The sequence below is a fragment of the Balearica regulorum genome, chromosome 2 (genome assembly GCF_011004875.1).
Source record: "Balearica regulorum gibbericeps isolate bBalReg1 chromosome 2, bBalReg1.pri, whole genome shotgun sequence".
Taxonomy (NCBI): Eukaryota; Metazoa; Chordata; class Aves; order Gruiformes; family Gruidae; genus Balearica; species Balearica regulorum.
The window spans coordinates 51,652,352-51,667,806 of record NC_046185.1 but is presented as its reverse complement, the minus strand read 5'-3'; the positions used below and the strand labels follow the sequence as shown (position 1 = coordinate 51,667,806).

Below are 15,455 nucleotides of genomic sequence, written 5' to 3'. Positions count from 1 at the left end.
GTTACAGATGGAAGCTCACTCCATATGGGTATGCCTGTCAGGCATGTTTAGGTCTTTGCTCTTGGGAAGTCCCACTTACCTGATGGAGAATCTCTTTGGTAAGTGGTGGCCCAAAAGGTACATCTGCTCCTGATGGGTAAGGTGAATAGGTGTCTCGACGGCTGTTCGGTGCTTGAATAATAAGTTGCTCAGTACGAAAGAAAGGCCCAAAGCGTGTGTCAAAGTACTCCTTCTCCTTGCGAGCTTGGCTGCTTGGTGCTGACCAGAGATCTACAGGGTTTGTAGTTGCTTTAACATATACAAAGCCTGAGCAGCACATTGCAATGAAGACCACAGAGAAGAGGATAACAGGACGTGGATTTCTGACACAGAAAGCCCCCCATGATGTGAATGTCATCCTCAGGCCATTCTCAAACCTTTCGCCAAGCCTTTCACCACAGCTAATTTTCCCTGTAAGAGCAAGGCAGAAACAGTAAGTGTTTGAAAAGTCAGTTAAGCAGCATTTTCTTGAAGTCCACTAGGAAAGATGAAATTTTATTCTAGCTCTGTTTGTAGTAAGCACCAGAAGCTATGTCTGCACTGACAGTCAGACCCAGGGACCAATCCTTGACTGAGGTCAAGGGGACAGAAACCAGCTTGTACCTAACACTCCACCTTCTAACGCAGAATTGTCTTTGGCAGTAGTAGGCATGGTGAAAAAAGCAGGAAGCAGCTAAAAGATACATAAGCATTAAAATGAGCTACCTTAGCTGCTACAGAACTTAAACTACAGTTCTTTCATAGCATGCTTTGAATGGATACAAGGATGGGGCAGAACATGATCAAATTGATTTTAGCATCGTGTTGCTCCCTTTGCCCCCAGCTGCAAAGCACTCCAGAACTTCTTAGGATATAGCTAGACCCATAAACTGTGCAACCAGGGCTTTCAGCATCCAGCAAAACAGGGTTAAGTACTACTCTAAAAAGAGAGATACTGGCTAAAAGACTGAAATAAAACCCTGTAAGAATGGGTTATATGGCCTAACAAAGCTAAAATTCCAGAGGCTATCCACAGGAAGGGGATGTATTTAAGCAGAGTTTCTAATCAATCTACTACTCTTATCCAAGACATACCATTGTCACGATGGGAATTCACAGAAAAGGCTATATTGCTGTCAATTGGTGTGTACTCTGAGACAAAGTGCCGTCTCCTGCAAGACAAAAAGTTATGTTACCCTGCTCCCCCCATAAGATAACTTCCGGGGTTTGTACAGTAATAGAGTCCAATGCTAGTAATAAATTTGATATTTGACTCCTCCAGAATCTATAAGCAACATGTACACCCATCCACTCAAGAACAGCATTCTCCAGCTTTATGATCCTTTGGAACAACTTAGAGCCGTGGCAACTGTCTAAACTTTTCCAGCTTGGATCAAGCACGCATTCTTTATGCATTTAAGAAGATCAGCAGTATTAACAGCACAGAGAAACTCTTTAAACATGATCATAACTTAGAGTGGTAAGATCCGCAAGAAATTTCTACATTAGAAATATTTGACTTCATTAGTCAAACTGCTTAAGTTGCATCTACTTATCCTGAAGAAATGGGGAAGTGAGGAAAAGAGGAAGTACAGTACTTTCTTCCTGTCCTGAAGACAGGCATGTTATAGCACAGAACACTTATGATAGACCTATATTGCTTATACTCATTCCTGATACCCAGAGCAGGAGATGAGTTCAACAGCTTTCTCATGGTAATCTAATCAGACCTCCAATTATGGCAGGAGGTTTTGGGCTATGAAACAGACTTCTCAAACACCCTTACTGTTTCACATAGTTTACTATGCATGTTGCACAGTAAGATAAGGCCACTGAGCATGTCATAAGTTTGATGTACTCACTATCCTCTTCCACACAGATTTAGTTCTTATTATACTGCAGTTTCAGATTCCTGATCATAACTGAACAATATTAAAGTTGCACTGGAAAGTACCACCATACTTAAGGTTATTAGATAGTGTAAGCCCCTGGAAAATGCTATTAAGAAAAGTTAATAGGTTTCCACTGCTCTGGATTGCTAGCACACCCACACCAAAGCATTTACAGCTAGTTACTTATGCACTTTACTAGTGAGTATCACAAAGCACAGAGAAGCTGGCTTGCTGCCATTACAAAAATGCTATAGTTACTGGAAGCTCAGCTTTTGTGTTTTCAAACCAGGACACTAAGGAAAAGTATTCACCACTTAATTTGCAATAGGGTAGTAACTGTTCTGTTACAAGTATTAGTCTGCAGGAAAACTATGCTGTGATTGCATGTGACTGCCAATACTAGATCTTGCTCTCTCCCACTGATCCTGAATTGAGTTCCTACAATCCCATTATCTTTAAGTCAAACTTTTAGTGATTCTTTCCCCTTCAGCCACATCTCCTCAAAAAGCACAGTGCGTTAAACGCTTTGTTGCACACGTAACAGTCAGAAGCATTTCATTAAAGCCTCTATTACTATGTGGTAAACAGGCTTCTCCATCATTGGAATTTTCCAGCTCATTCCAATTATTGTTTAAGGAACAAGTGATTTCAGGAAGAGAACAGGATTGCATTTTTACTTAGTCATATGGGTTCTCTAAGGTATTAGTTTATTAGTAGTTTATTTAGTAGTCTTAAGCATTGTAAAACCCCACAGCTTCCAGAGAAGTTTGACATTTGAGTACGAAGGCAGTTCACTGCTCTAGTGTCTTAATGCATACCATTCAAGAACAGATACGGTTGAACTGAGATGTTACTCTTTATCACAAAGGCTTAATATCAGATTAAGCAAATATATGCTTTTTCCCAGACTTTTGCATACACTCAAGTTCTTGCTTATGAAAGTTCTAGATTTGTACATTTGATCCTGTATCTAGGGATGCTATGAGAGTCTCGCATCAACTGAACCGACTTCTGCACTCACTTTCTACCACATGGTTTTAGGTGTTGGAACACTCCCTGCAAGTATAAGCATCTGCCACAGATCATGACTTTTGGCTGGGCGAAGAAGTAAACACATAAGAATTCTGTCCTGGGCAAATGAAGTTTTCAGGGAAAAGGCAAGTGACTTTCAGAGCTGAGCATTTTGAGTGCTTTACCTGTAACACCAGACTCCAAAAACTAGTGCAAAAAATATGAGTAGAAATCCCATGTAGGAGATCCACATGATGACATACACAGCATCCAAACCAAACAAAAGCCAAGGAGCAGGCAGTGGAGGGGGTTGAGGTTTTGGACCACAAACAATTGAACAGTCCTGACAGCTGCATGGTCCTGTCGAATCATCCACAGACTCATTACAGCCTTTGGTAGCATTGTTCATAGGATTCATTCCATGGACAGGAACATCTATGACAAATCACAAGTTGCAGAGCCAGTTTACTACCAGGTAAAAATTCAGACCTTCACAACACAAGCTTCACAGTTAAATGAGTTAACCCTTTATATGAAAGCCCCTATCCTCTATATAGAATAGCTTTTCTTGGTCTTAAAAGTGAAGAAGCCACAGCCTTTTCCATAGCAGGTACTGACTATTTACAGTTGTCTACTAACTGACTAGTCATGTTTTGAACACTTCAGTCTGTAAAACTAATTAGCACACACTTTATCATCCCAGCAATGATTTGTCACTCCCCTCATCTGTTCAGATTGTGAGATGTGTAACAATTTCCTTAAAAAAATCCTAAAGGATCAGGGTACTGCCCTAGTTTCCCAAGGAATACGAGCTATCCAGTCGCCTAAGCTCAGTCCATCCCTTAATGAGTTTTAGAGATCTACACAGCAAGAAGCTGCATACAAAACAAGCCCAAAGTATGACTTGCAAGCAGAAATGAAGAGATAATCAGTTTATCTTACAACGCTTTGAAAGCCTCTGACTGCAGACATTCATTGCTGAGCAGCTGTTTAACAAGTTAGTATACCAGCTATAGCACACAGCCTTTGTCAGAAGCTTCAAAGGTAAAGACTATTCCGTTCCTTACCTGAAAAGATAGGAATAATGCTGAAAGGAGTTTGTCCATTGTCTTTACTAAACATGTACTCAATCCAGTTGGTTGCATTGCAGTCCTTGACATCCTTCCCACACAGCAGCCCCAGTGCTTTAACATTACTTGATGGAGCCTCCACATCTTTACAGGCATTATACATTGCTAGGAAGAGTGCATGAAGACAGAAGAGTCATTAAACCAGTGTTGTTAAGTGAGCATTCCAAGTATTTCCAACAATTACAGCCTCACCAAGTTCAAAGAACATGCTTATAGCTTTCAAGAGGAAACATCTTAAAATAGTGAAATAATGCTTTTGGTTGCATTTATAGTATTCAAGATTGCAATGCTTTGTTACAACTATCTTACTCCGAGTAGGCCACCTGAATCTGCATTATGCTAGAACCTAGAATATTAAGTACTGTTCCCACTCAAGCAGTAAAGTTCCTTTCAGGGAAAGTTATAACAAATATTTAAGGTACTCTTTACCTGTAGGCCATATATGACTTTCAAGTGTCTCATAACTTGATTAAAGGCCACTGCGTGAAGTATACGAAGACTGAATTAATGCTTCAGGCTTGCTATAAAACCCAAATACAACCCAGACTTGTTTGGTTTTGGACAAAATATTTGTATTTGACAAAGGACTAGAACAGTCCATTTCAAGAGGAGCAAGTGCCTCTCAGAAAACCATTGTAGCATGCTGTGTTCAAACTTCACTATCATACTTGCTAGACAGTTTCAATATCAGGTAGGCTTTGGACATTGAGCGTTCGACTAACTTCAGAAAAACAAAGATTTTGCCATCAGGGTTATCAGCTATTAGCCATTTGTATAGATGTCCAGTCTCAGCTGAGTCTTCAAAAACACTTAACAGCGTCAGTGTAATGTCTCCTACCCAGGCAGAAGTTAGTGTTCCAGCAGTGTCAAGGGGGAACCTACTGGTGCCTATTTGAGGTCTCAAACTTCAAAAGACAGTCAAAAAGATGTTTCCCCCTCCCAGTTCTTCCTGAGAAAGCATTGGTCTTGTTACCTTGACAAAAGCCTAAAGTATATTAACACACTGTTTACTCACCATTTGCAAAGCGTTCTCCAACAAAGTATTGCAGTTCCGTAATGCTTCTTTTGTACTCTTTTAAAATTGGATCATAATAAGGTATGGTGCTTGTAACATTCAAAAAGTCAGACTGATTTGGACTGCAAGTCAGTTCACAGAAGAGGTTAATCAAGTTGTAAAAACACGACGGACATCTGGGTAGGAAAGTCAATGAACAGTATTCAGATTAAGAGGTAAAGATGCAAGGCATATCTGATTTGACCTACACAGCAAGCATAAGCATTCTGTTCAGAGTGACAGAACAAAGTATTTAAGTTCCACAAATTTTTAATCAGCAATGCAACATTAGTTGGTGCTTAAAATTGCTTACTCATGAGTAGCATCAACACCATTCACTAGCAAAATTGCCTACCTCAAATAGCAGATATAGGCAGAATTTGACAGAAAACTCAACTGCTGCTAGCAGGAAGACTTCTGTTAGAACAAGACGACCTAACAGTACTTTATGTCACACTCTTTTGAAGGCTTTGTTACAAATACAGTAGTTTGAGACAAACTAAGGTAATGTTTATTCTACCAACTAACACAATCCAGACTGCAAGCAGTTTTCATGAAATCAAAGCATCCTGATATGGATGAGGAAGTATCTCCAAGAGCTTGCTCCAATAAGCCTTCAAATTAAATGACCACCTTTTCTACAGTCTACTTGACCAGAAGAGTCTTAATGTGCTTTCTTATTATCTTACAAAGCTCTAGTCACTTTGCCATTCATTAGCATACCTGGAGAGAAACTGCAGAGGTAGCTGCAAATTGTTTTTCAAAGTCTGAAGCTGACGAACATCACAGCAAGTGCTAACATTGCTGAAGAATAAACCTGGACAGAGTTCCTTCAATAAAAGCAGTATTAAGATCAGGGGAAAGAAAGAAAAAAGCATGTTTAAGACTTCAGAACTCATTAGTTATGGATTCTGCTTCAACATATTTCAGAAGACACTAGCTGTTGCTGTGGGAGATACATAGAAAGAAATATCAGTCTGGCCAATAAGATTCTTTAGAGGATAGGGAAAAGAATCACTTCTTTTATTCAAGGCATCACTTCCTTTTAAGAAGCTCCTTCAGATGATCTTTAGTCACCAGGGTCTATATATAGAATGATAATGGTATTTGAGACTCTATTGGTGAGAGGACAACACATGTTTATCCAAGTTAAAAGTATTCTTGCAGCTTATCCTCCAGTATACCTTCTGGATAGTATCAGATTCTGAAGTCTCAGAAGGCAAGCCACTATCCACGAAATCATTTATTATCTGGAAGAGCTATTTCATGTTCAGTTTATAGAAGACAAATGCATTTAATACAAGAATAACTGAGAGCAACATACAGGAACTGTACATTAAGTCTTCAGAAACAGTATAAAATAATAGTTAGCTCACCTACATATTTAAGTCACTTGCCACCAGCCAAACCATTGTTTAACTCTACAGCTATTTCATACTCAAAAACTTTGAGCTAGCATCTACCAGAAGGCAAGTCTGGCATTATCATCCTATATTGTGCATCAAATGCATAAATTCTGCTTTGACTGCTGTTTTGTTCATTTTGACAGCTAAAGCCCAGATAAGGAAATATGGTCTCATACTAGGTACAGCTAAGGAGACAGAACTTTGTTCAAGTTTGCTCCATTTGAATGAGGGTCAGTTACTGCATTCCTATTTAAGGAAGAACCGGGAATGATCATCTGATGGAAAACGTAGTAGTCTTGTCCTTTAGAGATCAGAAGGGCATAACCACAGAATGTGTCATAGTTTGGAAGAGTCCTAAAAAAACCTAGTCTGACTACAGAGAGCTCAAACCAGTGAGGAAAATAAACAGGAAAGTAAACCAGTTCTATATTTAAGGTTATGTTTGTGAAAGCCTGTAATCACATGTTTTGGAGACACCTCATATCTCTGAACAGAAACTGGAGGTATATTACCTTCACACAGTTGGGGGAACCAGCTATACCTGAGAAATCAGAGATAATCTATCACTCTCTCATCACGTTAGGATGAGAAAGCTAAAGGTCATAGCACAGGTCCAACAGAATCCACACAGAACTCTAAAGTGTAGAATTATTTTTTAGCAGCAGACCTCCAAAAGAAGCTCACCTGCATTAAGTCATAGCCATCCTCTGGTAGTGCTATTGGTGGTCCATCATAAGCACAGTTGTATCTCTTGTCTCCAGAAGCAACTCCACATTCTCCATACCAGACACACAATTGTGGAAGTACCTAATCAACACGAGAACTGATTAACTGCAAGGAATAGCTGCCAAATTCCTCAGCTATTGGAGAGTTTATGTGCAACTATTCAAAAAATCATTTACAATCCAGATTAGGTAGCTTCCTGCAAATTTAAACATCAGCATGTCCAACATAAAACACCCATTAATGAAAGCATGGTTTTTTGACAGGGTGCACATCACTATCTCCAGCTCAGCTCCCCACCCTTCCTTGCCCAGCCTAGAAACAGGAAGCACACTATCTACAGTTAAGACAAAGTATAAGAGTTACTTAAGAAATACCTAAATCAATACTTTAAGTATCTCCAAACATAAGGTGATGTAGAAAATAATTTGTTTATGCAACACCATGCACATGATCAGCGGGTTAAAACTGTCACTTTACAGCACATGAGTCAGTGTACATGGAGAAAAGTGCATTGCTTACATGCAGTTCCTCCTACCACCTTTTAATCCTTGCAAACTCAGCCACTTACTGATTTTGAGGAAGCAGCAGCATAAAAAAAGTTCTGCTTCAGTATCCTCACAGCTCTGCACTTACCATAGAACACCATATATTTTCACGATCTCAAAGGACGCTCTCCACCACTTTCAAGACTAAGCATGCCACATTTAAATGGGCTTACAGTGCTAAGTAAAGAGAGAAAAGCTTCAAGTCTCATTTAAAGATGTTTTTATTTAAGGGACTGTTGAAAAATTCAGAAATTTGTTCTTTATTATGTGCACAAAATGAAGGAAACTGAAAAAACAATGGCACCTTGCAAGCCTTATATTTTTGTCTCAGTGTCAGTACCACTGAACATCTGAAATGCTAAACCAAAATATTTATTCTGAAAATTAAAACATTTAATGCAATAACAAGCTATTTACAGCAAAATCTTTAAGACAGCTTCAAGGTTTTCCTATGCACCTGGGCTGCAAACAGAAAACAGACTGAACAAATATTTATTACACTTCTGCCAGCTCTGATCAGAAATTTGCATGGTACAGTTTGAGAGATAACTGACCTATTTTTATCTCCTGAACAACTTTGACCTAGCATTTGTAGAAACACCATATGCTTACACTGCAAGGACAGACTGCTGTGCTTTGTGTTTGACCATGAATAATATTGTTTACCGACTAAGGAGGCCCCTGAAAGGCTGTATTCATAATACCCAAGAGCTACCCAGAATTACAATGCCTCCACAGCATCTATTTTTGTGCTGAACAACACTAACAGTTCTTCAAAAGGTACATCAGCATTTTTTATTTTTTTTAAAACAGGGACACTAACCATCACCAATTTACCTGACTGTTAGAACTGTTTTCTCTTTAACTTAATCTAGGCAACACGGCCCAACTCAAAGTTACTCACTATAAGCCAGGTCCAAAAGTCAGTTCAAGTACCAGTCATCCAGATCACTATTTCATTTGTATTTCTAGTATTTCTCCTAGCTAAAGCTGTAACCAGCTGCTAAGTATCACCATATTCTTACATACAAGTTGGAAAGCATCCCTCAAGATTGCACTTGTAAACACTGAATGTTTAACATCAACATAAGCCTAAAAGTTAAATTCCCATAATTTGGGGACTATCTACAGAAACTACATTGTAAATCTGTTCATGCAAATTGATCTAAGAAGTCAACACTTCTTTAATGCAAGTTTAGAAGTCACTATCTTCACCTCTGCTTCCTCACATCTAGATACCCCAGTTTTAATAGCAAACAATCTACTAGTGGGGAAAGATGATGGTTTAGTGTTTGTATGTACCAGTGTCAGAAGTGAATTAATCATCTATTCAAGAGGAAGTACAGATTGACTGTTATTCTTGCAAAAGGGCAAAGAATTTTGAGCTGCTTGCTACTGCCCATGAGAACAGAATTCGGTATTTGTTCAATATCAGGCTAGCTTCCATGTTTAGACTAGAATAGTTTGTAATCATTCTTTCTATGAATGCTTTCTAAAAAAACCACGCAACCACTTTCTATGCTTCATTAAGTCTTGTTTTCTAACACTTCAATTTTTAAATCCCGCAAAGTTATCAACCTACTCTCTTCAGAAAAGCATAGCTTCCTCCAGAGTAGGAAGTGTGGTAAAACTAGCAATTTTTGTTACTAGTTACAAAAAACTTCCCAGGGCACTTCTTGCATGGAAAAAACTTAAAGTAAATTTCAGCTACCACATCAGACAGACTGATAGTTCTATTGTTTTAAAAATGTTATCTGTATTTCAAGGTAACACTTCCTTGGTTATAACTACACAGACACAAAATAAAATACAAGCTGTGTTATGCCCATAAATTTACCTACAAGGCTTTTTGCCATCATTTTCAGGACAGAACATAAACCAGCTTACTTGCAAATGACACTATCATGCACCAAAAAGTATTCAGCTAAACACACAAGAAAATAAAGCAAGATGAGGTGTTTCAGCCAAGTGTTAGCTTACACTTGCAATACGAATAAGGAATTTAGAACCATATTACTGAAGTTCCACATTGATAAAACCTACAATGCAAAACCCAGTGTTTGTCACTCAAACTTTCAGCCTGTTTAAAAGAGCTGTACAGATCAGTTACTTTTAACTACTACCAGAGCACTTGGACCTAGAACTGCAAGTTTGAATACTCTATTGCAATATTAACACCAAGAATTAAATTTCAGAAACAATCTAAGATTAGGCATTTATGCCATGACCTAGCAGGATCTCACTCAAAACTCTGAATTTGTTCCCTGAACAAAGCTTTGATGATCCTTGATTTTCAGTGGTTGAAGCAAGTCAATAAGCCTAAAAAACACTAAATCATTCAAAGCCAGAAGCCTGAAGTCACCAACATTGCTCTCAGACATTAAGGAGTCAATAATGGCATGCTCATCGCTGAGTCAGCCACAAAAAATGGGAGAGGGCTGGTCTCCTAGGGTTCAGGCAGTATTCAGTGATTCTACAAGTAACTAAGTAACTACTCCACTACCACTGATAAGATATAGCTGGAAGTTCTTCCCTCAAAAACCCTCTAGTAAAAGCTAGATTAAGTTACAGAGTAAGACAAGTACTTTGCTCTTTCTATTCTTTCAGAAGAACATTCCTGCAGTGGTAGGAAGAGATAGGGATGAGTAAGTGTGGTTGTAAAGAAGTCATAGTTACCAAAGCTACTGCTTGCAGAGTCAGACTTTCAAGTCACTTAAGATTTGGGTGAAAAATAACCTTTCTCAAAGGGTGAAAGCCTTCCTAGCCCCCAAATTAAAAGAGAAATGCTGTGTTGAACCCAACTGCCTTCTAAACAAGGCAAGATACTCCATAAGACTAACACAGGGTTGAGTTTTCATGTCAGTGTTAGCACATTACTAAGTGCTCCATATTTAAGTACTTTACAAAGCAATAGCAACATAACCTTAGATTAAGGCTGTTCCCTCCTGCCCCCAGCACAGCTTAGAAACCATCTGGCAGTACACTAACACTAGCCTTCCGTACATCCCCAGAGTTCAGAAAAGTGTATTCATACTTCTGGTAGGCTTATTCTGTTTGAAGAGAAACTTCACCTCAGGTCAAAGCTCCAGGAACCCTAATAAAGAACTTGTACACAAGCAAGTATGGGCATTTCATGACTATTAACATTCTACAAAGCTTTCTAGTTTCTAGTAACATTCCGTTACAGCTTTCTAGTTCCCAGACATTATCATTTGTTTGTAATAACACTAGTGCTCCAACAGATCATAAACACATTTACTTCAGTCCAAGTTTCTTCAACTGCAAGTTGGAACAAATCAATAATATTCAACACTCCCAGCAACATTAGCCATCACCAACAATGAATATGTAGCTGCTAAGCAGACAAAGAACAATGATGATGTTGTATACAGAAACAGCAACTATTTGTAGTCTTGCAAATATCAGATGACAAGCGAACATTGTTTGGCTCTCCAGATTAAGATTACTAATGTATGGAAAAGGCAACCACATCAGATACAGCTGTTTCCCCTTCCTTCATCTAGGATGGTACATCTGGGATCTTGTGGGGCAAGAAGAAAGATTCCAAGAAACAGCATACTTACTCCCCTCCCCCTCCACCACCCCCCAATATCTAGTCCACATCACACTTAATAGCTGGTACTGCCCACTAGGTTGAGAAATTGAGTTCTAGGGAAACACAATTACCACAATACCCTTAACAAATGGCAAGACTGATTTATGGAAACAAGTGACCAGGTCAAGTTTGCAGATCTGCCCCAGAAGTTGCACCTCACAGCCCCCTCCCTATGAGAGGAGGGGGTCCATGAACTAAAAGAAACTGTACAGGTTTAATTCTTACTCTTACTTTGTCTCTTTCAGTAACTTGTTCAGAGACAGCCAATTCGGAGACAAGCTGTCTGCCAAACTCCTCTTGTTCCTTTGCTCATAAGTAAGGGACTGTTCCCTTTCAGACAGAAAAAAAAAAAATCACTAGCTACTCCTAGTCAAGCAAAGCAGAGCCCCAGTTCTGGAGTTATCCAAGCACACTTCACATGTCACAGGAAAGTCAAGGTCAAGCAGGAAGAGAAAGTTGCAATAATGGTAATAGTTCAGTATCTGTGGGAGCAAGCTGATGTTAGCTGACAGTGACTTATTGGGAAGATACACACTGCATGCATGGTCAGAAAGCACAGGGCCCTAACTAGCAGCTGTCTGCAACTAAGGCCATCTGCACCAAAACACCTGATGTCCTGCAAGGGAATAGTAATAATACTGCACAACACTTAGATTGTTTTGTCTACTACCCAGCAAAGTACTACTCAATTCTATCAGTCATTCCCTTCAGCTCCCTCTCCCCTTCTAAGAAGGCTTCCTCACTTCCCATGCAGAAAGACTATGAACAAGTCCCTCCTGATTTTCCCGGACGTAACTTAAGTAAAGCGGTTACTGTCTTGCTCTGAAGCGACATTGCCATCCCTGCCAAGCAAGCTGCGCCACACAGGCATTTCAGAACTTCATGCCCAAGGCCAGGTAACACCACACTGCAGGTCACTCGGCAAGTTTGAGACAGAGCAGCACCTGCCATTAACATCTTCCCACAGGATTTCAAACTCAAATACATCCTACAGCTTGGGATCCCAGTTGCTGATAGGAAACCTGTGTCCAGCCTCACTTAGTCACTAATTTGATAGTCTGTGTTTTAGTATAATTATACAAGGATCAATTGAAACAGCTGCCATTAAGAACACAAGATGCCATCCAGTGTATTAGGATATTAAGAGGAACAGTTTGAAGACTTCATCCTCATGTAAGTCCACATTCAGAAACAGGACTAAAGGAGCCAAGATTTTCAATGTAGTTCTTACATGGTATAAATAGGTAGTTAACTATCAACTAGTAACAGATTAGCTGGCACAAGTCCTGTACCATGCACTGTTCAGAGTGAAAGATACATCCTATGCAGGCTGACCACTTCAAGTTCATTGTGAAAGCATACGTAATGGAAGGACTGCAAACTAAAATGTCACTCTAGTCCACTGACTTCTTCAAAAAGCAGCAGCATGACACATGGCACTTTGGTTTATTCACACCACAACTGAAAGCACAAAAACGTTATGCTACCAGTGTACTTGAGGGAAAGAACAAGTTCACTTTCACAATGCTTCTCTCCTGCAAGCATCCAACTCTATATAGGCTCAATCTAACTGAAGGACCAGCTTCTCTTTAAAAGATATCAAGGTCCCCTCTGTGGCATGTTAGGCTGTAAATAAGAGTTAACAACCAGAAAAATGTTGCCTCCTTATATTACAAAACTGAAATCTGCATGGTTACACTAATTTTGCAATGTTTACTTCTTATGGATCATAAGGCCACATCCTCTACAAGAATCCCCTAAATCTTAGTGGAACTTTTTTCAAGCTCCTCTAGTTCGGTATCCTACTGTCACCTAAAGGAAAGCATCTTGTCATTTCCTTACTAGCCTAGAACACACCTCATTGCCACAAGATGGTATCTCCCTCCAGAAACATTACATAAAGGAGTGTTGGTAAGGTGTGAAGTCCATTACCTATGCACCTGGAGATCACAAGTCATTACTAAATAATCAGTTTCTCCAGTAGTAATAGAAGAATGAATTCCTAGTTTCCTGATGAAGCTCTTTAAAGGTCATTTGAAGAGGATACAAGAAGAGGAGAACACACAAGATGATAAACTTGTGAATTTAAAAAGAGTTAAGCATAAAACTTGACCTAGGAAGTATGTTTTCAAGTTGGTGAGAGCAGGAAAAAAACCCAAGCCCAACACTAAGGCTTACAAGACACTCCTTGTTTCTCCAGAGGAAGGTGGAATATCTCACTCCTATCTTGGACTACAGCATAAATAAAACATGACTGAGAAGAGTGAAGGTTTTACAGATTTTTTTTTTTCTGTATCAAGTATCACGATATTTTACAGATTTTTTTTTCTGTATCAAGATATCTGTATCAAAGTATCAAGAAGTCCAACTTATTCCAGTCCTTAATTTTAAAGAATCATGTAGTCTTAATATTGGCACATCAATAAATAACTGATCTTACTACACACAGCCTATTACTTGCGGGAAGCTGTCACCTAGCATAACAAACACTCTGAGCAAACTGAACCAGACGCTGAGGACATAAGCAAGCTTCTGCACGAACATGTGACTGCATGGCTACTCACATGCATAGGGCATTGCATAACCGGGGACACCGCGGGAGCGCGGCATCCCGGGCAGCGGCTGCTATGTGCAATAGCAGGGGACTAGGACTGGGCAGAAGTTGAAGCTCGCTAAGTCCGAGCACGCCCGTTTTCGGGCCACAGGTGCTCCCAGGCGGGCGTGCTGTGTCACCGGGCTGTCCCGCACCCCTGCAACACCCCGGCCCTCGCCTCCGTCCCGCCCAGCACCAAGTGGAGGAGTAAGGGAAAGGAGAGGCAGAGCCCCACCGGGGACAAGGAGGGGACACCCCGGTACCGCGCTAAGCTTCGCCCCGAGCGCAGCGGCCTAACCTACACCTGGCGGCTGACGGGACAGCCGCTTCCCCCGCCCGAAGGATCCCCGGCTTCAGGCAGCGCGGAGAGCCGCCGCGGCTGCCCTCAGCACTGAAGCAACACCCGGGGGGATCCCGCTCCCCACGACGGGCACCCGCCGCTCCCTGTCCTCCCGACGCTGCCAGGAGGCCCGGCCTCCCCCACCGCAGGCACGGCCGCCCCACGGCGCTCTCCCCGGGAGGGACTCACCCGCACAGGCGACAGAAGCAGAAGAAAGAAGAGGACGAGCAGGCCGAGGCCGCCCTGCCCGGGGCTGCCTTGCGGGCTCCCCATGGCGGCGAGGGCAGGGGCACGGGGGGCCGGCAGGGCTCTCGGCCGCAGCACCGAGAAAGCGGTGAAAGAGAGGCGGCAGGAGGAGACGGGGACAGACAGCCGCGCCCGCGCAGGTCCGGAAGGGCCGCCCTCGCCAGGCCGGGCGGTGCTGCCGGGCGGTGCTACCGGCCCCGCCACCGGCCCCTTCGAGAAGCGGCGGGGGGGACCGCGCCCGCGCGCCGCCGCCAACCGCCGCCGCCGCCCCGCCCCTGGGCACCGCCTCCCCGGCGGCGGGGCGGGGCCGCGCCTCACGCCACGGGCGGGCCGCGCCTCGGCGGGCGGTGGTGCCGGTGTGCTCTGCTGAGCTCAGCCCGGTGTCAGAGCGCAGCTGTGCCGCTCTGGAATGGAGAATCCCGCCTAGGCTGCATCGGCAGCCGGTCAGCGGCTTTGTATAGGCGCAGAAGCGTTAATCACGTAGTTTGTAAATACCGAAGTCGCTTTTAAAATCCAGGCTTTGACAAAAGCGTCTTAATTTTGCTTCGAAGTTACTAATTCATGATTTCCAAGCGTTAGTCTCACAATCCCGTGTGCTATTACCGTGAAGCTGGAATAAATGTAAGTCCCAAGCAAGGTCAGGCTGCCTGGTAAAACAAAACAAAACAAAATAAAAACCAAACGAACGAAAACCAGACCACGTTTTCCCAGGGCTTTTGCTGCTGCTGAATTCGGGGGGGGGGGGGGGGGGGGGGGGGGGCAGAGCTGTTTGCTGCTCCTGACGGGCTGACATCATGTGGCCTGACCCGTGGTGCAATCAGCAGTTTTGGGAGTGCTGACTGCACTCTGCCGTTCTGTTTGGGATCTGTTTGTTTGTT

The 15,455-nt window shown here is 41.9% G+C and overlaps 1 protein-coding gene across 1 annotated transcript in view; it reads right to left on the bottom strand.

Annotated features, from left to right (window-relative positions):
• The window catches only part of NPC1 (NPC intracellular cholesterol transporter 1), a 28,395-nt gene extending 13,570 nt beyond the window's left edge, over positions 1 to 14,825 (bottom strand). Inside the window, exons 1-8 of the mRNA XM_075744249.1 lie at positions 14,521 to 14,825; positions 7,196 to 7,318; positions 5,829 to 5,935; positions 5,067 to 5,242; positions 3,989 to 4,156; positions 3,107 to 3,356; positions 1,114 to 1,190; positions 80 to 450 (exon numbers count right to left, since the gene is read on the bottom strand). Of these exons, the coding sequence (XP_075600364.1) occupies positions 80 to 450; positions 1,114 to 1,190; positions 3,107 to 3,356; positions 3,989 to 4,156; positions 5,067 to 5,242; positions 5,829 to 5,935; positions 7,196 to 7,318; positions 14,521 to 14,604 (1,356 nt within the window). The 5' untranslated portion in view covers positions 14,605 to 14,825. The remainder of the gene's footprint in view (positions 1 to 79; positions 451 to 1,113; positions 1,191 to 3,106; positions 3,357 to 3,988; positions 4,157 to 5,066; positions 5,243 to 5,828; positions 5,936 to 7,195; positions 7,319 to 14,520) is intronic.
• Positions 14,826 to 15,455: the final 630 nt, after the last annotated feature.